Below are 25,765 nucleotides of genomic sequence, written 5' to 3'. Positions count from 1 at the left end.
TGTCCTCAGGATGGCAGTGTTTAGCTTTGCCGAGGTCTGGTTCTCCCTGCAGTGCTGTCATCTGACCTACATTTGAGCATGCAGGAAAGGAAGAGCTGACATTTTTAAACGGGTCTGACCCTACAAGAGCTGCTTGATTATTTATTAAGCGGTCCGGCACAAGGAATAATGGTAGGTTCCAGTTTAAATGGCACGTGACAATGCCTACCATTCTCCCTGCCACAAGTCGCCATCCCTACGTCTTAACAGTGGGGGGAGGAGGACAGCAGATGGTATTTGCATGGGCATGGCACCTGTCCGCCTCTCCTCCAAATTGTAAATGTTCTTGTGTTCCACTGACAAGCTCCACCATTCAGGTCTTGACTGGAGGTCTTTGTGCTTGACTTTTAGATAAGACGTGTGACCTTGCAAGTTAAAGATCCAATTCTACTTTGGAGAAGCATGTAGAAAAAAAAGAGGATAGTGTTTCAGTGATGTACACTTGTGTGTGAGAGTAAATCACAATCATCATATCCTGCATACCGCGGCACATGGATTAGCCGAGAAATAAAATGCACTCTTGTGTCCTCTGTCTTCCCTTTTGAGAAATAAGCCAAAATTGAACCATCGGTTTTAATATCCGGTTAGCAGCTGTACTACAGGACAGAAGCAGTCGTTCTCGTGACTATTGTGTAACAATCAGCTTTCAAGAAGGGCTGCCCTGCAGCAGTGTGTCTATCGATTGTCGAACATTTTGCGCATAGTTTGAGATGCCTGAGCAGATTGTTCAGGCCAGATTGAGGTAAAAGCATCTGGCCTCTATTTGTAACTGCATTGTTACTGCTGGCTAGTCAACTTCGGATATGTTGGTGCAGTCATTGTGTGATACTCTACTGTACAAGGCAGCCACTTTAGTTGCATATTCAGATGACATCAAATACAAGGGATGTACAGAAAAAAAATGCAGTAGCTGTAGAATTGCACTGCATCATACCAAAAAGTGTTTCTTGTCTTTTGAACTTTTTAATTAGCTACACAACAAAATGGTTGGTCCCACTCTGTTAATGACAGAAACTTGGGATGTGCAAAATTTAGCCTGGCAAGCCAACCCCAATTTCTTTCAAAAGAACGTTGGTCAGGAAAGCTGGCCCTCCACCGCGGCTTGGCCCCAGTTCAGAAGGAACCATGCAATCAAATCTGTTTATTTACTGTGACATATGCTTCGTGACCAAGGTCACTTTCCGGCGGTGGAAGTCCATCCTCATTCAAAATGGAGACAATTGCTTAACATAATTCAGCAGTAAATCAGTTTTACATAACCAGTAACACAGAGTGATTAAAACCCCAGCAGCTGATGGCACTGGAAGGATTTCTTTGAAAAGACAACTTTTTTTTTCCTGACTTCACATACTGTACTCTATTAGCTGATTGTTTGATTTCGCTCTCTGTTTGCTTAGGTTTGCCCTGTCTCAGAAATGCGCTTGATCAGACTTTGACCATACTCAATCACTGGCACAGCAATAAGTCTGGATTTCCAAGCCAGCTCACCACCCCCTTTTTTCAGACCGATATCACGACCAGTAAAGTATTCACTCTTTGAATCACTGCTAGAGTACCGATACCTCCAGTACTTTTGACATATAAAATTTGATATTTTAAAATGTTGAACCTCCCGTGTCCTGATTCTGGTTTTGTCTGGATTACATTTGGTTTTGTTTCCTTAGGCATCTTTTTTGCCTCCACCTGTTCTTGTCATCCGGGTCCCTTGTGTTAACAATCAGCTCCCTCAACCCTTTGTGTCTTGTCCACGTGTTGCTTGTCTGGTCAGTTTGCTCGTATTTTATTTCCCTGTTTTATGTCAGTCTTGTTCAGATCGTTTTGTCATGTTGCGTGATGGTAGTGGACCCACAAAAAAAGCAGGGAGGGAGGAGAAACAGGGTGTACTGCGCAAAACATATTCAACACAAATACTTACATGGGAACACTGGAAAAACTAAATCCAAAACACAAAGTCCTGAAAAGGCCAATAAATAAAAGAAACAAAGAAACAAAAACCTATGACAAAAGGACAAAACAATGTGACAGCAACAAAAACCAAAAAACACGACAGTAACACAAAACAGCGATCCGACCAAGACTGACAGAAACCAGGAAAATGCAAGCAAACTGACGACAAACAAGGAACCTCAGGACAAGACACATCGGGGTATGGGAGCTGATTGGTTAACACAAGGGACCCGAATGACAAGAAGAGTTGGGGACAAAAAAAAAGACAAACGAGGAAGCAAAACCACATGTAATCTCAACAAAATCAGATTCACGGGCACCTGGTGTTACGTGTAATTCCACTTTGCCTGCACTATTAGTTCATTAGTCTTTGAGTTGCCTGTTGGGGGTCAAGCCGCCTTCAGTCAATCAGTGTGGTGAAAAAGTTGACGATGGCATTTGATCGATGCACGGATCAATACCCGTAATTATCGCTTCATTTAAGAACTGCCACCGGGCTGGCTTTCCCGCAGCTCATTCGGAGTCCGTTATTCAGGAAGAGAAGGAGACGATGTGTCAATCCCTGACCCCCTCCTGTCTCCTTTCACTTTATCCTCCTCCCCCTGCACGTCACCATGACAACAGCCGCGGATGGTTCGACACGAGTAGAGGAGGAGGAAAGAGGGAGGTTGGGGGTGGGGGGGGGGGGCATGCGGATCTTAGACAGGTGTTGCTGCGCTTTGCGGATCGTCCGAGCGAGGTGCTCTTTAGGCAGCATGGAACCCGAGAGGACACCCGCACAACCCCGCAGTAGTTTGACACGCGCGCGGCCAGTTTGCCGTTCGACTTAAGGAATTTCGTTAGGCGGGAAAACACCGGATCGTCGCAATGGTGCACCACTCAGGCTCCATCCAGTCGTTCAAGCAGCAGAAAGGTGGGTTGCAAGTGCGGCCAATGCACGTCCTTTGCTGCTGGATTTCTCAGCTTTTGGAGACTTTTCTCCTCTTGCTCAGTACTTCATTTTTTATCATATCAACTTGTAGGCTAAAACATAAAGGACTCTGTGGCTTCAAAATCTTGTAGTCTCTAATCAAGACCCTTTCTCAACCACACTAGTTTTGTCTATAATATATTATTGCACGAATGCCCGAGGTGTACTGCAGGACAAGCATATTGAGAACATTTGGCGTGCTGTAGACTCAGAAAACGCACGACCTTTACGCACAATCCAATCAGTGCAAACAAAAGCATAATCCTGAGCTCACCGCTGGAAATTACAGGGGCACAAATTATTGTGATTATTTCTTTTTTTGGATAAAGAATTTAAGTTTTACTATCCCATGCCTATCAAATTCCTTTCTTCAAGATGCTGCATAAGTTTTTTCTACAAGAAAAGGATTTAAACAATGAACGACAAAAAACATCCTGGAAGGTTAATTTTACTCATTATTTATCAATCTAAACCTACATTTTATCTAATTTCTGTTGGATTTTCAATATGTAATGCTTGTAAAGTCTCCTAGCCAATCATAATGTTTCAAATATCACAAATGCATCATTGTGAAATCATAAGGGATGCTTTGGAGCAACAATTCAGACGAAAGTGACCTATAAAGGTCTCAATTGGAGATGTCAGTGCTTTGTTAGGAGTGAAAGAACATCCTGAACAGGAGTAAAAAAAAAGTTTGAATTGACGTGCACTCTCAGGCATAATATGCTAAAAGGTCAGTCCCATTTTTTGCTTTCTTTCATATAAGATGCTGTGTTCTTCCAGCCACACACTGGTTGTGACATTTCTCAAGCTTTTACAACAGGCTGTTAAAAGGCATGCGGTCAAATGGGAACTGCATTGTTTCAATGTATAGATTGACTCTGAATATGTTTATGGTTGCAGCAGGACCACACAAGACCTTACTCAGATGTTTTTTTAAATATGCATCTTCATAGATACTGCCTGACTTTTGTAATTTGGAACCATGTGAAAATTTAAACACGGGGAAAATCTTGCAATATTAACAAATGCATGAACTGGAGGATTTAGACCAATATTTTATTTGGTCCATGTGCAACCTTTCCACACAAAGTATATCACTGTAGTAGTCTTTGCAAATATCCTCCACGCAAACAAACACCTCCTTACTGTTACACAAATTAGTTTTCAATTTGTCATTCTCCATAGTAAAGTTTAGCTTTGGAAAGCAAGGTGTCGTGACATGAATATCTGAATATTTTTATGTCACATTAGAAAGGCAGTATAGATGATGCGGAAAGCTGACTTGAACTTTCACCTTCCACTCAATAGTTGAGTGACTGCTAAGTGCCCGATTAAAAATCTATGACAAAATAATTTCAGCTCACATCTAAGTAGCCATCAGACGGCATACCGTACTCGCATGGAAGCCTAAACATCATCACTCCAGGGCATTAAAAGGCTTACACGTGGAAATTATTTTGCTTAGAGATCCCTTCTATATTAGATCCCTATCATTACTTGGTCATTAAAATCTGAAACTATCCAAGGGTGGAAAAGCATCTCGCGAGTGCTATATATCTCTGCCTTTTTGTGGAACAGTGAAAAAGACAGTCGTGAGGTTGAACATTAAATAGGAATATCCTGAAGTGATTACCTTGATCCTGCAATTATTTTTTGAATTACCTCCATATGAACACAAACATGACGCACAGTCGTCTGCTATTGCCTGTTCATATTTCAGTGGATTTCAACCTTGAGGCATGTGAATCACAAACTCAGATTTCGTAACAACGTCAGCATTTTCACAGACATTTGCTATCTACTTGGTTATGCCAAGCACTGTGCTGGTCAACGCCATCGTGATTAGCAACAAAACCTACGCAGTACCAGCCGGATTGGGCCGAATTGTTCTTTATCAGAGCTCTGATCTCTGATTATTTTTTATCTATTTGCTCAGGAAGCTCTGACATATCATCCTACGCATATGAAATCACCCAATTTATTTGGAATTATATCAATGATGGCAGCACGTTGGATGATTGGTCAGATAATCTGCTTCACATTTCTGTGATTTGGGATTCAAATATTGTGTCTGTTTGAATGTCTTCCTGTGTAGTGTTTGAATGTTTTCCTTGTGCTTGTGTGGGATTTTCAGTTCACTGAATTTTCTGAATTGACCATAGGTGGGAATGTGGATGTTAATGGTTGTTTGTCGGATTAGATTGTTGTGTAACAACTCTCATGGAACTAATTAAATAAACTCTTTCACACCCGGAGAAAACACCACATGCAAACTCCACACGGAGTTTCCGGAGACGGAATCAAACCTGCCACCTCTTGTTATTCAGTAGCTCCTCAACTAAGAAATCATACACAGTAGTCCTTTATTAGTATAAAAACATTAGTGTGTGTGTGTGTGTGTGTGTGTGTGTGTGTGTGTGTGTGTGCGAAACTTCATTTGCACAGTCTGGAGTTGGCCACCTGTTATGTTATGCAAGCAGCAGATGCTTTTGTAGATGTAGACTTTGGGTTGAGGACAATTTAGGTTGAGGACGCTAGCTACTGTTGCACATCTAGCTCATTTGTGTTTATATTAGATGAACGGGTCTGTCGACATTTTTTGTCAACAATGAGTCTGTTTTTTTTTTTTTTCATTTTGTGAACAAATAATCAGTTTCCACACTTTGCAGCTTTAAGTAGCCACAACTCATAAATGCTCTTTGGAACCTTAAAAAAAATTGTGAATCCTCTTTATTTCCATCTACAAGCCATGTGAAGTCATACAAAACACAATCAGCACGGTTATGAAAAGACGACACGGTGCTGAAGAGATTTGGAAAGAAGGAGAACGTTTAAATCAGCTCCAATGATGCAATTCAGAGGTTGTGCCAGGATTGTCTCATACGTTCGAGACCGCAGCTAAAAAGTGACATCTGCTCTGAGGCGCGCTCACGGTCACCCTGCACGTGGACAGCAGACGAAATCTGCCATCTAGGACCTGAGGAAATTGCCTCTGTTCTCCGGGGAGGCTCTTGACTATTTCCCTTGTGACCCACAGGACTTCACCTTTGAATAAGGTCGCCATTGTTGTAATAGTTGGGCCAATGTTAAACCAACTTCCAAGCTCTCTTGTCTCCACGTCTGATGTTCATCGCGGTGCAATTTTGGAGACAAATGGCTCTTAGGGCAGTTTGGTCAGTGTGGATCTGGGCATGCTGAACATCCTCTTCACAGTGAAAACTTTCCTGAAAGGTAGTTTGGAACAGAATGATGAGCAAACAGATTGATAAAGAGCTCAAATAATACAATACCCTCATGGCAAAGATGAGATGCTTCCCAAATTGTCAGTTTGAGACACACTTCTGAAATAAATTTCCTCAAATTACAATATTACAAAAACTGGCTCCATACTGTACAGTTGCCAAACCTAGCACACTTTCTCTACAAGCACTAAGCTTAGAGGTAGAGACCGTGGTGAAAGCACTGGACAGGGTGATCATGATTGAATTTATTTTAGGCTCAATATGAGCTACAAAGACACTCTAAAAAGTCTGCCGCTGCAAGCTAATGAAGAGAATGGAATTTAAAAAAAACAAACTTAAGGGATGTCACATATTGCTGTTTCTAGCAAGAATTCTTATTGTTTATCAAGTTGTCCAAGTTGTTCATGGGAATTGCATTTAACCCACACATTAGTATTTTACGCTCTGCTTGTATCTATTGACCGTTAAATTTCATGAATTTTTCTCAAGTCTTAAGGTCTGTGATGATATCATTCTCAGATAGTCAAGATGAGATAAATACATTTATTTGTGTCATTTGCAATGCACGTTGATGTTCTATCAACCTTGTTAAGCCAAAACAAGGTAAGGAAAAATAAACTAAATTAAGGAAAGATAATTCTTTTAGATTTGTGCCATTCACAATACAGCAGCAAAGGGATTGTACAATTTTGTGGGGAAGTTGAGATATAGCAAAGAAATGCTAGCTCATTTAATTGCTAGCAAATTAACAGTGCTTTCATTAGAGGTGCTGCTGATGTTGTTGTTGTTGTGGTGTTGTGATTGTGTTTGTCCCCTCAATTCACATTTGAAAATATTTAGTCAGTGTCAGTCATGCCTCAGGTATGGTTGGCTTGTAAATTATTTTATGCTGAGTGGTGAGTAGACTAGAAAGTATCCAACACTATTTTAAAATTATTTGTATTTTATGTAGTACATTACTGCCCTTGTGAGTTACAACTTTCAGAGGAAAATGATGCATTTGGGTTCAGTCCTATTGGTTGTATCATCAGTTTGCCGTGCACTTGTGTAGTGCAAATCAGTCCATCTCTGCCACCCTTTATATGGTCTGCAAAATTAAGTGATTTGTGCTGATTATTCTCGGCTTAGGTACTGATCCTATTGATCTTCATGAATCCACGTCTATCTGTGAACTTTAATGCAGACCTGACAAGAGGATGAGACACACGCCCTCTCATTGCTTTGAAAACAGTTTTACACAAGTGAGCCTTGTAGCCTCACTCGAGTCTCGCCTGCAAACACACTGCAGCAGTTGCTTTGGTACACCTTTTCTGAGACTGCGTGTGTGTGTGTGTTTTATCTTTTATTGCCTGCTGTTTACAGCTGGGACCGTGTTTATTCTTGTTTGATGTATTTATGATGGCAATAAGATGGTAATCACCTTGGTTGTTAGCTCGCCTTGGGACATTTCTGCTCATGGTTTAGTGGGTCTCCAGCAGCAACTTTAGTGTTCTGCCTCAAACTTTTAGTGTTGTTTCATAGAAGTTTGCTGCTTTCAGGCTATTTTCTCCAAAGATGCACCACATCCAGTGGACATAAAAAGTCTACACACCCCTGTTTGCATGCCAGGTTTTTGTGATATTCAAAACGTAACCTATAACCCGTACAAAAGGGGAAGCAACTGAGATGATGTTGCACAAGTGTGCACGCCCGCTTAGAATTGGTGATGTGGCTGTGTTCAGAATTAACATATCACATTTAAACTCAACTTAAATAGGAGTCAGCGCCTGCCTGCCACCATGCCCTTGATTAACCCCAAATTTAGTTCAGGTGTTCTAGTAGGCTTTTCATGACTTATTTTGTTTTTTCATAGAAGCCTGAAGTTTTTGTGCGAACACTGACAGCTGTTTGGAACTGTTCCTAGTTCACTCCTCCTTGACTAAGGCCTAAAGCAAAACTGATGATGATCATGATCATGATGCTGCCACCACCTTGTTTCACTGTGGGTATGCTGTTCTTTTGGTGATGTTGTGTTTGCCCCGAATATAGCCATTGGAAGCATGGTGAAAAAGTTGTTGCTTGGTTTCATGGACTTTAGCACAGTTTCCCACATACATTCGGGTGAATTCAGTGGGGGGGGTTTTCTTTGTAAGACATGGCTGGCTTCCATCTTACCACCCTATCACCATTGCTCAGACATGCGAAGAAGACTGGAGATTGTTGTCACAGCTCATTCAGTGTTGCTGTCAGCCTCTTGGCAGCCGAATCAGTTTTCATCTCATCTTTTCATAAACTTTGAAGTTCATGTAATGTCACTGTTCTGCCATATATTCTGCACTTGATGACTATCTTCACTGTGTTTGTTTTGACGGTACATTTAATGCATTTGATTGCAGTCTTCTTGTGACTAATTACAGTCCCGTATTTTCACCACTAAAAGGCGCATTGGATTATAGGGCGCACCGCACTATAAGACGCAATCTACAATGCATCCACCAGATAGAGCTGGTTGGAAACGCCAACAGAACGATCAAATGTCAGTAAAACATATTCAATAAAGCAGCGACACAGTTCACTTAACCAACAGCAAGTTAGAACATTGACTCATTAACGTTGAACTCTCTTGCCGCTGCTCTATTTCCGTATTCAACTGCGTAACCAATCGCCTTAAGTTTGAACTCTGTATTGTCAGCATGTCTCGAGCAAGGAGACATTTTGGGGTTGAAATATTACTATAATGACCATACACAAGGCGCATCGGATTTTAAGGTGGTGCTGTGAGCTTTTAAGAAAATTTAAGAAGGCTATTAGGTGCGCCTTTTAGTGCGGAGAATACGGTATTTGAAACAGTGAGATTCTATGATGTTGTGAACGCTCTGCAGACCATGGCTTGTGCAGGAAGATGTGACTTACAGAAATGTTTGGAATAGCCAACTTTAACAGCTGATCTTTATTTGGGGTTAATCAGAGGCACTGAGTTGTGTGCTGACTCCCATTTAACATAACTTTGTATGTAATGTTAATTCTGAATACAGCCATATCTCCATTTGAAAGAGGGTGTGCACACTTCAGGGCGAAAACATTATTTCTGTTGGTTATTTTTACTCCTCCCCCCCCCCCCCCCAAATATATATATTTTTTGGATTGAGTTGTAGGCTACAGGTTATAGCTCCCATTAATGGTGGGAAAAGTGTTGAATTGATGTTCTCATTGTTCTCTCTTTTTTTTAAATATTACAAAAACCTGGCATTTGAACAGGGGTTTGTAGATGTTTTACATTCACTGTAGATAGAAGCCCAGAACAATAGTTCCACGTTTGAGTACATTTCATTGAGTACAAATCTTGCTGATGATGTCATCCTGTCTCAGAAGTTAATGACAGATGGTCTCACTTATTTTCAATTTAATGAAAGCAAGCATCTCAAATCAAGTACCGGTACTTTGAATCAGAAGAATTGGTGCCAACATGTAACGCACCCCTCTTTCACCTTTCATGCAGCCCACCACTCTGAGTCTAAATGATTTTGGCTTGGTAGTTTTTGTTAGATTTTGCTGAACAACAGGCATGAGTAAAGGATCCTTTCAGGGGATCTGAAATGCACTCAGGCAGGCAGAGCTGTCCATCTAATGTTTTTATGATGCACGCTTAGTTGAAAGCTGAGACACTAAAAGTGCTCTGAGCTCAACAGAGATGAATAATTAAAAGCATAGACACTGAGGCATGATGGGAAGCATCCCACTGACCTGAATTCTCTGTTTGTACTTTATCTGTGCAGATAATATCTTGATGCTTAATGCTTCAAACGGGAATGGTAGAACAATAAGACTCAGAGTTCCAGGCCTCTTAGCGTCTTAATTTAATGTTTACAACATTTTTGTGCTTCTGGTTGCTTTCTGAATGCTTGCAATTTTAATATAAAATCGAGAAATCACTCAAATAGGATTAGGGATCATATATATATATATATATATATATTTTTTTTTTTATGGCAGAAATGATCAACAAGACCATAAAGTAGATACAAGGCTCCCTTAGTTTATTTGAATGCCTCCTCATGAAAATATGCAGCAAAGCATATTCACAATGTTTATTCCTATATATTGTCATCCCTGTGCCTAAAAAATAATCCTTTTAATCTCACATTACAAGACTGACATGCGCAGGCTGCATAGAGAAGATCCAAATCCCAGATCACGACCTTCGTTCAGCTCCCCCTCGAATGAGTGTGAGTGGATTTTTTTTTTAATTTTTTTTTTAATCGCAGCGCATAAACTTGTGTTGCCATGTGCTGGTTGTGAGGTGTTGCTTCTTGCATTATTTTTATTGTTGTCTTGTATTCCTGCGTTTTCAGCTTGTCCTCCTTCTGGTACTGAAATCACTAAACACACATGGAGTCAAAGCACAAGATTAATTGAGCCAGCCCACAGTGAGATTAAACACTGTGTTTCACATTTCAAGAACCTTTTAAAATATTTTTTCTCAATGCACTCAATGTACACCGGTAACTCCATTTACTTTTCTGAGGTTGGGAGCAAAAATGAAAAACATTTCGACATTTCAAGCTCTTAAAATACAGTAGAGTGCTATTTTTCTTATCAAGATATTTTACACTTTTTTGTTGTTGTTTTTATTGTGGGACTGGAACTGAGTAATATCATTTCCATTCATTTCAATGGGTCACAGAACAATTTAAAGTTGTAGGTAAAGGCAGTCATGTTCATAGGTTGTGTGTGTTTGTGTGCGTGTTCGTGTGTGCTTATACATTTTTTACAACCCCAATAGCCGACGATGACTTTGTTATTTCCACAAGTTCTAGAATTTCCATGGAATCAATTTCACACAACAACAAACCTGTCCAATGTGTGGACCTATTTTTGACTTTGAGAATCCTTTTGGGATCACTGAGCCTCACCTTTGCAAGGCCATTAACTGGGCTCAGCTCTAATGTGTCATCTCAGACATAGAGAGCCTTGCAGAATATTCCAGCACCCGGAGCACATTTTATTGCAGCCTGCTGGGTGTATGTATGTGTTTATTGTGTGGGAGTTGCATGGAAATGAAGTCAGCACAATTCTCTGTTCCAGAATTGTGTGTCCAACATGCACGCTTGTAATCTTCGGGCCAATACTGAGGCACAAGTTACAAGATGGATCTTTTTGTTTTCCATTCAGAGTAACCAGGAGGCCATAAAGCAGGCTATTGCCGCATTTGTGTCTTTCTCACCAGGCCATTGCACATGTAAAGTAATTGCTGATATAGTTGTTACAATATGACTCTTTAACGAATGAGAGTTTAACAACCCGAAGCTCAGCAGTGATTTCAAATTGCGCAGATAATGAAAATGGAGAACCAATTAAACATTTGGAAGTGAACTGTGATAATGTGATGCCACCTTTCCTCAAGCAGCAACATTTATTCACTCAATTGTAGAGAGTACAAAGCTTAAAAAATGTGTTAATTCTTAAGAAGAGGCCTTGAATTGTCCAAATACTCATGAATGGGTGGAGCTCTGTTGCTCTGTCCCGATCGAAGTGTAACTTGCTTTGTTTGGTTTTTTTTATTCATGAAGTCTTCACTATGTGGTCAAAGGCATCCAAAAGTAATCCTCCTGGGGTTTTTTTCTTTAAATGTTCATCATGAAGTTTTTGTCAGAAGCTCCCAGTTTTCCTCATTCCACATCAGTGCGCTGCAGAGAAAATAATGAGCAGATCAGCGGGCCCCTGGGTCCTTGCGCTCAACATCTTAACCAAACTCCTTTCTCATGCCCCACCACTGGGGAATCCCACTGAGATCAGTAGCATCATCATTCAGCTTGTGGCTGCGGCAACGTCCCTGCATTGATTGCAGAGTGTATCAATGCATCTATCTGTGCAAGGTCACACAGAAAATTCCATGTCGGAGGTAAAACAATGTCGTGTTCCCATTATGAAGAGAGAGCTCAGTCTCATGAATAGATGCGTCAGGTGGCATACTGCCTTAACGGAAATGTTTTGGTTTCAGTGCGCCACTTTCCATTGCTGGACCTCCATTATGGTGATGAGCCTTTACACATTCCTGCTATTCATCTTTGCCCTTCAGTCTTGTTTAACAATCTTGTCATGTCACACTTAGTGCACTTGTGTAGCCACGCTGACATTGGAAATGACCTTAGCTGGTATTAATGTTATTAGAATTCTGTGAAGCCGACTTAACCACTATTAACATTGTGTATGTATGGAGTTCATTTTTGTGGGCCATCTACCTCTTTTATCTTGACATATTGAGCCGAGTGATTTGATGTCAGAGGAATGCTGATGCTTTCAATGTACCGCCTCCATGAAGGACGGATTCAACGTCATCATCACTTTTACAGTAGCTTATAAATGGATGCGGGGCATCTTTCCATCCCCCAACCCCCCCCCCCCCCCCTTCACTTCATTCCATTTTATCCTGGAAGAATTCTCTTCCAGGATTTTTCATCTTTGTGTTGTATCAGGGTGGACAATTGAAATGCTGAAGGGTGCCACAATTTTTCATGGTTATCATCATCACGTAACGGGACACATAGGACATATGACAAAAATGCTATTTTCGAAACAGAAAAAATAGGTGCTAAATACGTACTGTTAATATATTTTATTTTCATCATACATTTGTCAATGCATGTATAGATGAACTACTGCTCCAACCCAATAACAAAAGGTTTGAAGCAAACAGCAAAATAACCTCATATTGATATGATTTTTATCTTATTTTATTCCCCAGTGCAAATGGCTGTCTTGCATGCAAAGATGATGCAAAACAACACAATAGCAAGCCAACGTTCAATGCAAATCATTCCAAATCTGCAAAAATAAAATTAAGTCTCCTCATGTTCTGTATAGAGCAGTATAAGACCCGGTGTAAACTCAACTAAACTATGTATGCCACCTAGTGGTGATTGGCAATATTACAACTTAAAACTGCAGTCGATCTATATTCGCAGTTCGGCGTCTGCAAAATCGCAGTTTTTCTTCCGTCCCCCCCCCCCACCCCCAATATTTTTAATGTGGTTGTTTTGTTTTTTTCATTTGAGTTGAGGTTGTTACTGGCAACCAGTCCAAGTTGTACCCCACCACTCATTCAAAGTCTGCTGGGATACACTCCTGTTTAGCCATGACCCTAATGAGGAAAAAAGCCAAAGGAGAAGGTTGCATGGATTGATATTCAGGGTCAAACTTTACTGCAAAAGTTGCATTGAGAATATCTCCACATTGCAAATTGTTCTTTCGGAACACTGAACCCCCCAACCAGGGTCAAGCAATCTTAAATTAGATGTATCAGCATGCACGCCTTCATAGCTACTGCCCTCCTGCATTATGCATACACTTGAGCAATAATATACTGGTGCTATTCACCGAGAAAGCAAGAAAAATGTTGAACTCCATCACGCAATGACTTTCCTTCTCTGGCCTCTGCTCACAGCCCCTATACAGAAGTTTGTGATTTAGTTTTTCCAAAATCCTTTGTATATTGTCATCAAACAAACTGTATTGAAAACATAACCACTTTGGTGTGACAAGTTTTTCAGTGTGCATTGCGTACTGTATGATAAAATATGTAAATGAGCATTTAAGTGTTTCTGTATTTGCGCGTATGATTTATATGTCGTACAGAAGTCATTTTTGTATTTGCCGATGAAGCCCTTTGATTCATTCAAACATCGGACTTCTCAGCCGCAGTGGCCATTCGACATGCGACTGATATGTGTAATATAAGCCAACAGCCTTGCAATTCTCTTTTTATAGCCCTTCATTTTTTAGTGCCTGTTAACACTGGCAAAAAGTCATCATTCTTATTTATGTTTACTATTTGGGTTGTAGTAGCTCTGTTCAAAGGAATTACGTTGAAAAGTATTCCAAATGTTCCACCAGACTTTTACAGGTTAGAATTGTGCCAAATTTATGACACGTTCGACGGGTAGTGCAATTTAACGCAATTTTTACCTTAGACCAGGGGTGTCAAACTCATTTCACATTGTGGGCCACATACGTCCTCAGTAGATGTCAAGTAGGCTGGACCATTAAAATTATACAATTCTCTGCTATAAATAACCAAAGTAATATGTCTTTCCTTTGTTTTGGTGTAAAGAAGCACAAAAACACTAGGAAAATGTTGAAATGTAACGAACATATCTTTTACAAAACGTGTCATGAAGCACCTTAGATTTCCTTAGACAAATGTGCAATTTACTTTTAGCATGCACATATATGCATTGCAACTGGTCCCACTGATTGTACAAAGGCACAAAACTTTTACAAGTAATTGGTATTGAAAAATATAGTAATGCACTTAAAGATTAAGCTAGATTTGTAAAGAAAGGAATTTTTAAACCATTTGCTGTACACATATGCATATAAAATCAAAATTTAATCCCTGCCTACACCTTACAAAGTAAGGAGAGTGCTCTTAAATGTGTAAAGAATAAAGTATTCACATGTCCTTGATCCCGTCTGCTCTGTTGGGTCTGTCTCAGTGACAGACTGAGACCGCTGTTGTCTTCTTCTCTGATCAAAACAATGTTATCTTTTACTCTGATCAAAACAATATGCCCCCTGCAGGATACTGCATGAATTGCACCTTATTAAAAATATTCATTCCGTGACTTTTATGAATTTTGTCCCTTTTAAATTATCCCACGGGCCTGATTGAACCTCCTTGGGGGCCAGTTACGGCCTGCGGGCCGTATATTTGACACATCTGCCTTTGACCAAAGCCGAAATTATTATTTTTAAAGGAAGAAATGGGAGCAGATGACTTTAGATTGTCCAAGTGAATTGAAGGTTCTTCCAGAAGGGAAAGAATCAAATGATGTCAGTTTTCATCCAAGGCAATTTAGAGTAAGAGCACTTAAGAGTCATCCAGCTACAAATGGCTCTTCTTGTCTTCACACCGATGCTTGGGCACTCTTATTTTTGATTTAGCAAAGATTTACTGCCCACATTTGTTCACTGAGATGGATGAGCGCTCTTAACATAATCCCCGATGAAATTGTTTGAGCACTCTCAAAAAGTGGAGCCTTCCCCCCGCCCCCCTAATAAAATGCTTGACTCATGCTATGAGAAGACACGCACCACCCACTAAAAATAACTCGACCATCACGATCAGTATTAGAAAACCTTTGTTTCATTTGCCACACTTGCTTGGTAGAATTTTGTCACGTACCTATGGATAATTAAATGTAATCTTTCCGTGCATACTTTTGGAATGTGGGAGCAAGTCGTTGTCGATGAAGAAAACACGACAGTTTCAAGTTCAAATTGTATTGTATTGTTTACATTCACGTCAGGTTCCTTCCATTAAAAGTCCCCTCTCGGCTTTTCCAGGCATGCACACCAGCATCAGCGAGATCCTGAAGGAGAAAAGCCTGAAGCCATCCCGCCGCAGTCTGCCCTGCCTGGCCCAGAGTCAGACCCATCCCATCAACCTCAACCACTTCCTGTCTGTACCTCTGAGCCCGGAGCCCAAAGCCCAAGTGGAGGTTCTGAGTCAGAGCATCAGCACCTCCTGCAGCCTCCTGCCACCACAGACAGGTCAGTCTCATCACAGACAGGAATTACATCACCAGTCTGCATCACCATGTGTATGTGTGTATGTGCTGTAAACACTTGCATATTCACACCGAAAGATATGTTTACAGCATTGTAACAAGATTACAGTATGTCGCAAGTTAGTTAGCGGAATATCCACCATCTCTGATAATGTTCGCCAATCACACTCCACTCACGATTTTCCCATCCACCATTTTCAACACTTGATGGCCTTATTGGTATCCAAACACTTCAGCCTTAAAAATGGGTCCTTGTTAGAAGCATCTGTGAAGTGCAGTTTTACGATTGTTGACTTCTACTACCTGCAATTAACTCAGTTGCATCAGGTCCGTGACAAATATAATTAAAGGTTTTTATGCCTAATATAGTGTTGTGCCTGGGTGGCATGGTGTCGAGTGGTTAGCGCATCGACCTCACAGTGCAGAGGTTGTGGGTTCGATCCCGGCTCCGGCCTTCTTGTGTGGGGTTTGCATGTTCTCCCCGGGCTTGTGTGGGTTTTCTCCGGGTACTCCAGTTTCCTCCCACATTCCAAATACATGCATGGCAGGCTGATTGAATGCTCTAAATTGTCCCTAGGTGTGAGTGTGAGCGCGGATGGTTGTTCGTCGCTGTGTGCCCTGCGATTGGCTGGCAACCGGTTCAGGATGTCCCCCGCCTACTGCCCGAAGACGGCTGGGCTAGGCTCCAGCAACCCCCGTGACTTATGTGAGGATAAAGCGGATCAGAAAATGGATAGCATTGTGCCATCATTGCCTCAATACTTGTCTTATGCATACTGTGCGGCTGGCAGGACTGCAGACAACACAAGAAAAAGAAGAAAAAGACAATGCTGCAATGTAATGTGCAGCTTCAAGTTCATAAAGTGGTCCTGCACACCACCGTGTAGAAATATTCCTTTCTGAAAGGAGTCTTTCATTTGTTTCAGTGTGCATTTCTCCCTCAGCACAGTGACTGGTTAAGTTTAGAAAAAAAATTAATAATTGCTCCAAGACGTTACATGCCAGTATGCGCAAGATTCATTAACATAAAATGTCTGCATTGCGCATTGTAGTTTTGTGTGTCTGCTGTTTTTCCTCCCTGAAAAAAATCGTACCTAATTTTTCATCAACTAAAATTGATATTAAAACTAATAAAAACTCGATTAAAACAAAGCAAAAAAATAATACAAAAAAAGAAACACACCCGAAAAAACAGAATTTGAAAAGTAACAGTCAAAGCGAAAAAAAAAAAAAACTATCATGAGAAATCCCCAACTATTATATCCCTTCCTTGCATCAGATGTTTTGCAGATTCATTTATTGCCTTTTGTGTGTGCCTGTGTCCAGCAGAGGATGACAAGGATGAATACACAGAAGAGTCCGAGGCAACTGCTTGTGAAACCAGAATAGACGGGTCACTTCTGCCTCGAAAGCCCAGCACACGGGCTAAGCTCGAGGCCCGCACAGATTCCGTCAAGGTAACGTGTCCTCAGGTATCTGCATTCACGATGATAAACCCAAAAGCTGTTTCACCACTGTCTCATTACTTTTTAGCATTGCAAGCTCATTTTGATGATCTGATTGATTTGCAGGACAGGAATCCGTCAGATGCATCTGGACTCTTCTTTCGTGATGGGAAAAAGCGCATTGACTACATCCTGGTTTATAAGAAGTCCAGTCCACTGGTGGAGAAAAGGTGTACCTTTGAGAAGAATTTACGTGCTCAGGGTTTAATGCTGGAAAAGGAGGTGACAACCACTCTCAAAGATGAAAAAGAGGCAAAAAATACTCAGATTTACCACAATTTTTTTCCACATTAAGCCAACACTTCTGTATTTTCTCTGACTCTCAAAGCCTTCCTTGACGAACAATGACATCATGTTTGTCAAAGTCCACACTCCCTGGGACACACTTTGCAAGTATGCAGAGCAGATGAACATCCGGATGCCTTTCAGGTAACACAACAAGGGATTTGATTGCAGTGCATATTTTCTTTCACTGGCTGGAAGCTTCTTTAATGTACCTCTCTTTTTTCCTGTGGAAGGAAAAAATCCCACTTTACAGACTGGAAAAGCAAAACCTTGGGCAGGTAAGTCTTTCTTGCATCGGACTGGCGGCTGAATGGTTAAATGGCAATTAAAAAAATAGGCAAGTGTTGAAGAGACGCAGTAAATTGGGTTTTCTTTTCAGCATTGTAATGACAACATCAGCATACAAAGTGTTGAGAAAAGCCTTCCAAAATGCATCTGAGAATCAGGGATGAAATGCATTGTTATTTTGTCTTAACAATGATAGTGAATCAGACTGTCGAACAATGTCAAACACTGCCGAGAGGGACATGTCAAAAGTCCTTTTCATAGAACAATATTATCAGTCATCCACGGTGACGACGATTTTCCATTAAACTATCTAAAATCTTTCCATCAAACACCGACGAGTGGCAAGGGCTTATTTGCATACTATTTTTAGAAGGATGCAGTCGCGCTTTGAAGTGATGTTCAAGTGATGTCCAAGCTCCGCAACATGACTCCAAATTTCTCTGTCTTATCTCTCTGCAAGCAGACAGAAGCATTGCTGTGACAAGTCAACAGTGACGAGTTTTGTTTGGTTGGGTAAAACATTCCAATTTGAAAAAGAATGCATAACCTGAAAAATTGCAAAGATTTCATTTTGGTATCTGACATTACAGTGGAATTTCAAGTGGATTTATTCTATATTTTGGGCCATATCACTGGAAAATTGTCAAATTTATACTGAACTTTTCGTATAATTTCGCAAAGCCTCGCTGGGGTATGAATTTGCAGCATGAGGAATGATGGCCATTCGCTTTGGCTCACAGTCTTTTTCCAAAGCTGTTGCACTTAAACGAAAACTCAGACGTAAATATGTCTCTCAGTGTTTACAAATGGTCTGTCACTAACTCACTTCCCTGTAAGGCTAAACAAATGGACCATGTGCAGGAGGTGGCAACTTGCTGCATCCGTATCAATATTTGTATCTGAGTACCTGCTTTCTTCATAGCAGACATTAAGCTCGCGTTCACAAAGTCCTCATTTATATTCATCTAATCAATACCAGGGTGGCAGCATCGTTAAGTCATTTTACAACGCCTGAAGTTGAATGTGAGGTGGCTCAGAAGATTGCAATATGAGTCTGGACTCCCAAATGAAATCAGTTATGGACGGTGGAATGTCATAGAACCAAGAGGATGATAGGGCGTCCCTGATAGTGACATGTATTAATCACAACTGCCATAAGGTGTGTCATGAAAATAAATGGCTATATCAAATATTATTTGCAAGTCTTTTCATCGTAAGCTATGCTAGGCTTGCAAAGGTGGCCTGGCCTCTTCGCTATCAGGGGAAGTGTCAAACCAGAGATGGTCGCTTTACCCTATTTTGCCAGTCCGTCCGCGTCCTGGGTACCCTTCCGTCATCGTCCCTCCGTCCTTATTCATATCCAAATCGTCCTCCGTCCTCGTCCTTTTTAAAGCGCTTCCCCTCCAGTACGCCCCCCCCCCCCACCTCAGAAAAACAAAAAGCGTCCGTGCATGATGCAGTGGGAAAGAGGCAAGAGGCTGTAGGTAGCAATTGATACCCTACAGACGAGACAGCACTTACTTTGCTCCATACATTCGCGTAGCACTGCTGATCCCATCTTGAATGGCGCCTGTTGCGACAACCGCAAGCAAATATTATCATAGACAACATTTACATTACATATACAAAGATGCCGTCTTGAGTACGTCGATGCCGCAGTCGCATTGGATGTGGCAAAGTGAAGCAAACCGTCCCAGGGAAGGAATACCCATCCCAAAACATACGACACAAACTGATGTAACTCAGTCGACTGTTGCAACTAAGATATTTTTTTGTTTGTTTGTTTTTTGCAGAGCAGAAAGAATATTTGCCTCTCAGGATTCTTGTTTGCTACCACTTGTGTTTGAAAATTAGGTGTTGAAAGGGGTATAATTAATGGTTAATTTCATTCGCCTGTGCATGGCATTTAGCCCTGTGTGTTAGCATCCGGCTAGAGGATTTTCATAAAACAAAGGTTTGAGTAATTACATAACGTGATGACTGATTATGACTATGTTTAGTTTCGAAGAAGTTATACCATCATTCTATCAGTGTAGGTCAAATCAATACACTAGTTTCAAGGTCATGTTTACCGGCTCTATTGGCAGTTCATTTTTCTTGAAGTAAGTTATCCTCATTTCACTACTTCTTTTCCCTTTTGTTTTTTTTATACAATTTTTTTGCAGTGTATCTGTCGTGTAAATTGAGCTGTCAGGGCATGCCGGTGCTAAAGTGAAAGTTAATGATCCGCTTTATAATGTCCAAGTAGACAATCTTCACGTTAATCTGTGCCGTTAATCCCGTCCTGCTGTGCTCCATCTGCGCAGCCGCTTTCATCTGAGATGTCGTCAGATCAAGAGCTGGCTTCCCAGAAATCCTATGAAGCTGGACAAGGAGGCGCTGCCTGACCTGGAGGAGACCGACTGCTACACCGCCCCCTTCAGTCGAGCACGCATGCATCAGTAATACATTCCTTCTTTCAAATGATCATTCTAACTCATGAATACTCAATTCTTTTGCTGTCATCGAGAAGAACAGTATTCGTTAGCCATTTGGACTGCTTTCTCTTTCTCCCATCTTCCTGATTCAAAGCAGCACTCGTGTCACTCACCAATTTATCGCGACTGCATTCTCCTCAACAGACACTGACAGCAGTGCTACCGCAATTGGCGAGTGTTTCTGAGTCTTGCTCTGGTTGGCTATGCACAATCATTGTCATCGTCAATAAGCTTAAATTATATATTTTTTAATGGGATGGTGGGCCTGGGGGGTTGTTTTGTTTTTCCATCTTACTGCGCATGTATATGTACAATACAATACAATACAATAAGATGGACTTGTCCATTGCATGTGAAGATATCAGGAACACCCGAATTGATCATGATGGGTCCTCGCGTGGTGGGATGCCTCCAAGTGGCGCGAGGGGGGAACGCCGGGGCTCTTGGGCCCCAGTTGCGGCTAAATGCCCACCAGCCGGCGGGGGAGGAGGTGGGGCCTCACCGGAAGGTGAGGCGCCCAGGGCTCACCCCGCTGGAACGGAGGGAAGTGGGAGTAGCCGCCCCACAACCCTCCTTAAACAAAAATCAGGCGAGGGCCCTTCCGGGGCCCGCACTGAGTGTGAACCTCGCGGGGCACCAGCGAGAGTCGTACCGGGTGTGGGACCCGGGAGGGGGGGCAAGTCCCTGACGGGGGCCGATTGCCCAGGAAGGAAGGATCATGATGGGTTAAGCATTAGGCTTGCCAACTAGTAAGTCCACCCATTGAATTTTTTAGGGTTGTTGTGTATAAACAACGAATTAACCACATGCTGGCAGCGTGAAATTAGTTGACAATGGCCTCAGTTTGGATAATATTTGAATATTTCTCCAGTGACCGGTAATTAACGAATGGCAATTTTTTTTTTCCACCCAGCTTCACTATCAACAATAGAGAGGCATTCTTCTCCAACTCGACCAGAAGCAGAATCGTCCACCATGTCCTGCAACGCACTAAATATGAGGATGGAAAGTTGAAAATGGGTATGACGCCAACATTAATTTTGGTATTCACCGGCTTAAAATCAACACCAAGCATATGCAGCTTTAACAAATGCATTCAGCAACATATATTTTATTCTTTTCTGTTTTCTCTTATTGAATTTCTCTTATTCTGCCTGTGTTAAAGTCAATGAAACCACAAGACAGCTCCTAGGTGTGATTAATACTTAATGAAATCTTGATCGTGGTGCACCCTTGTGCATTGGGATTGTAATTTTGGTGTGACTTTATTTACAACACCATTTAAAACAAAATTGAGGGTTGGCTCCACTGATATTTAGTCAATATATCTTGTCATAAGCCTGCTGATGTCCGCTGTTATAAGGAAGTATTGTCAGTTTTACGAGCCCAATCCAGACCAATCACCATCGAGCGTCTTTTGGCAGTTTTTCAGGGTCACTCAGCATTTACCGTACTAGATGTACTGGGCACATTAGGTTCACCACTGATATTCTGCTTTTAGATATTTAATTAAAAATGCTGTTCAATAATGTGGAGCCATATGTCTTTATGACAAAAATGAATTATTGTTGTCCTATCACAAGCCGCTGTACTGATTATTGAGCAGTGGTTCTGAACCTTGTTAGAGGTACCGAACCCAACCAGTTTATATGCAGATTCACGGAACACTTTATTAGTGAAAAATTAAAATCAGTTTTGTTTTGTTTTTACAAATTCAAGACATTAAAAAACGCATTTATTAAAAAATGAAAAAAAAACATAAAATTTCAAGACATAAGTATATGTTTTTTTAAACTGCACAAAATGAACCAGCCAGTGATGGCCAAGCGGGCGCGTCATAACTAATTGACATGTTGAGTCGGATGTACCTTATCCTCCATGGCACTCGAACCCCTGAGTGTGATTCACTGAACCCCGAGGGTTCGATCGAACGCAGGTTAAGAACCACTGTTATAGAGGAATGCCTTTCTTGTGTGACAGCCAAAAAAGGCTTCGTCAATGAAGAGTTTCAACGGTTGCTACATGATTATTTAAAAAAAAGTCAATCCAATCTCCAATGAGGCAGGCAGGCCTTCCTCTTGATTTTGCTTGCTTTCCATCGAGGGAGGAACGCACACCGCATCAATGTGATTCACATAGTACAGTATCCTGAAATGTCCTATTTATTTCTGGATTTTACAATATGCATAAATGATGGCACGGCATCAAATAAAACCAGCGGCTAGCGGGTTATTCTCAAGTGCAGACAGCTGTTTAAAATTCATCTTGTTTAAACGCCTCTCATGCAAGTTTAAGACTTGCATATGCTAATAAATTGTTCCTGTAGAGGAGTAGCATTGTTTAAATACACAGCAGAGGCTCATTGTTTGACTGATTTCGACTGTAATCTGCAGGTATCAACCGCTTATTGGGCAACAACACATACGAGGCTGCCTTTCCTCCACACGAGGTAAGAAGTTTCGAATTTGTGCTGAAGAGTGTTACAAACTCCTGCTTATCTGTTCTGCTTTCTCATCAGGGTGGATACAAGAGCAGACATCCCATTAAGACGCATGGTGCCCAGAACCACAGGCACCTGCTTTATGAACGCTGGGCTCGCTGGGGGATCTGGTACAAGTACCAGCCTCTGGACCTCATCAGGTACTCTGCTTTTGGATGAGGTGACTCTTAGTTTCCCGCGCCTGAGATTGTGTGTCCTAATTATGAGGCGCAGCTTGGCTTTGAATACATTGAAGAAGTGAGAGACAAAGAGTAACCTAGTTTGCCTGCGTGCCCTGCTTCGTAGGATTTAATCGGTTGTGTGAATGCTTAGGCATTTACCAAACGCTGCAGGTTTTGAAAGTGCTTCAGTAAACTCCTGCAAAGTGGCATGAGAATGACACCTTGCCATCTGCATTAACCACACAAAACAAGAGTGCTTTCCTCACAGCCTTCCTCCTCCACAAAGTAATTCATGAGTTGGATTAAAAGCACAGTTGCCAAAAACAGAACAGTACCTCTTACTGCACACATGTCACAGAGAGAAGTCGGCAAAAAAGTCTGACGTGACAGCTAGCGTGGGGACTTGGACATTGCAGTGGTATGGCTGCTTTACTAGAGTGCCTCATTGACACAGCGACGAAAATCCCTGCAACCATGGGATATATTAAAGCCACTGGAGGCTTTAAGTGATATATTTTAGTTGGTCAAGCACGTAGAAATGTGGAGGAATAAGAAAAAGTTGTGTTCAATTCAATTCAATTCAAGATGCTACACAAACTAACATCCATTTTTCCAGGTCGTAGAGGATTTGATTGAAAGTTGACAACCTTTCACTCTAACAGCAGTGTACCCTGATTTTAAAGAATCAGTAGCTAGTTCACATTTAAAAACATAATAAACCAGCACAAACCTTTAGAAAATCGATGAGCAGCACGCGAATCCTCATTATTGGTTCTCATCACTGCATCGTATTGCACAACACATCCTCCTCACATCGCAGCTTCACTCTTAATAATCATACTCGATGACCCACTGTTGTAATAGCAGGCACTCTCTTCTCTTCTCTGCCGCTGTCAGGCGTTACTTTGGAGAGAAAATCGGTCTTTACTTTGCGTGGTTGGGTTGGTACACCGGCATGTTGATCCCCGCTGCTCTGGTTGGCGTGTTTGTCTTCCTCTACGGCCTCTTCACTATGGACTCCAGCCAAGTCAGGTCAGGTGACATCGCCTGGGGTTACTCCAGTGAGTGTGCACAGAGTTCATATGTTATGGTATTAAACTGAACTAACTACTTGTCCCTTCAGCAAAGAAATTTGTGAAGCGACCACAATCACGATGTGTCCAATGTGTGAGGAAACCTGCAAGCCGTGGAGGCTGAGTGACAGCTGTGTCTATGCAAAGGTCTGCTATTTTGTCTTCACGTGTCTTTGTTGAGTGACAATTTTAAAATGACATCGATGAAAATACAGTTGGCTCCCACCATGTGCACGTTACAGTGAATGTGCAAAGCCTTCACATTGCTTTTTCTATCATTTGCTGTTCTGTGACATTGTTTCTAAAGGGATTGCATTAACACACCATATAGCATAAGTGCAATTGATCTATTTATTCATTTAGGTGAGGGGCGAGGTTTTTCAAAATGTATTCAGACTAAATAACTAATAATGTGAATACTTACGGCGAGCCCAGTAAGCAATGTGGCAAAATGCCAAGGCCACTGTGGCCTCCGGGGGTGCCACAACATTGAGAAAATACATATACATATTATTAATTACAGTATACTCATACTAGTTATTACTATTAATGCCTAAAATGGAAAAATCAATGCCAAACTAATATCCACTAAGGATATTTATCATGAGAAGTGTAAATTGAGTGACATGTTATCTTGTGCATTAAAGACAATGCCATTCAGTTTAGAATGTTCGTTTCTGTAAACTGACGATGGGAGGATGTCATATTTAAAAAAATCTCGCCTGGGTGCCACGTTGGGTCGAGTTCAGGCATGACTTTAGGCCTGCACTGAAGGTGTGCGTCTGTCTCCAACCGCCCACTTGGACAGACCCAGTGTCTAGCCGGGGTCTGTTTTTCACTAATGTGAGACTGCCACGCCCGACACGAACTGGCCCTCTTATTTACCTTAATTGAGAAAAGAGAAATAAATCAATATGATGCATTGCAAAGAACCGTGCTATTCAGATCATTGGCAGGGCATTGCTCAGGAAGCAACAAAGAAATTAAAACTCTTCCATGACAGCATAATAAAACATGAGCATTATTATAAATGTGTTTACGCAGCCCTTCTATTAAATGTCGTTAAATGGCGTCGGATTAATGTGTCCAGTGAGTGTAAATATTAATATTGCTTGACAAGCCTGCGTGTGTGATGGAAACCTCTTTTGTGTGTCAAGGTGACCCATCTGTTTGACAATGGTGGCACTGTTTTCTTCGCTATCTTCATGGCTATTTGGGGTAGGTCCATGCTGTTTTTTTTTTTTTTTACATTCTCAGAATGTTCACTTTTTGGAATTCAATGATGCCAGTTCTCATACATTCACTGTATATCCACAATCTGCAGTGTAAATATGATCTATTTTCATTTACTCAGTATCCATATGATAATGACAACGGTATATTGCAGCTTTCCCAGCTATATCGTCATTGTGTTGTGAATTCTGAATGTTACTGCAGCTTCTGACCCTCATCCATATTTCTGCCAATGTGAAAAATAATAACCTGTTCCCAGAGGAACACTTGGCACATAGTGTTCTATGTTTGGGCTAAAGGAAGGCAGTCGAGTGCTGGAGAGCCCAGAGAGGTTCCGGCTTGCTGACTGCGGTCCCAGAATTCAGCATGCAGGCTTTTAGCAGGGTAGACCAACCTAGCCAGTATTGTTCCACATAGTGCACTTGAGGTCTGCTGTGTGTGTGTTTGTGTGTGTGTGTGCGTGTGTGTGTGTGGGTGTGTGTGTGTGTATAGGT

The 25,765-nt window shown here is 41.4% G+C and overlaps 1 protein-coding gene across 4 annotated transcripts in view; it reads left to right on the top strand.

Moving 5' to 3' along the window:
* Positions 1–2,674: 2,674 nt before the first annotated feature.
* ano3 (anoctamin 3) overlaps positions 2,675–25,765 on the top strand; it is a 33,171-nt gene continuing 10,080 nt past the window's right edge. The window contains exons 1-13 of one of the 4 annotated variants that reach the window (XM_086109355.1): positions 2,675–2,899; positions 15,526–15,732; positions 17,079–17,221; positions 17,321–17,476; positions 17,583–17,683; positions 17,773–17,817; positions 20,134–20,268; positions 21,218–21,324; positions 22,698–22,753; positions 22,823–22,944; positions 23,863–23,997; positions 24,089–24,185; positions 25,196–25,256. In XM_086109355.1, the coding sequence (XP_085965481.1) occupies positions 2,854–2,899; positions 15,526–15,732; positions 17,079–17,221; positions 17,321–17,476; positions 17,583–17,683; positions 17,773–17,817; positions 20,134–20,268; positions 21,218–21,324; positions 22,698–22,753; positions 22,823–22,944; positions 23,863–23,997; positions 24,089–24,185; positions 25,196–25,256 (1,411 nt within the window). In that variant the 5' untranslated portion in view covers positions 2,675–2,853. Of the gene's footprint in view, positions 2,900–15,525; positions 15,733–17,075; positions 17,222–17,320; positions 17,477–17,582; positions 17,684–17,772; positions 17,818–20,133; positions 20,269–21,217; positions 21,325–22,697; positions 22,945–23,862; positions 23,998–24,088; positions 24,186–25,195; positions 25,257–25,765 lie in introns of all 4 variants that reach the window. The other 3 variants (XM_086109356.1, XM_086109354.1, XM_086109353.1) reach the window with 3 other exon arrangements.

The sequence above is a fragment of the Hippocampus guttulatus genome, chromosome 4 (genome assembly GCF_054856545.1).
Source record: "Hippocampus guttulatus isolate MCC_2025c chromosome 4, RoL_Hgut_1.0, whole genome shotgun sequence".
Lineage (NCBI taxonomy): Eukaryota > Metazoa > Chordata > Actinopteri > Syngnathiformes > Syngnathidae > Hippocampus > Hippocampus guttulatus.
This window is presented reverse-complemented; position numbering and strand designations above follow the sequence as displayed.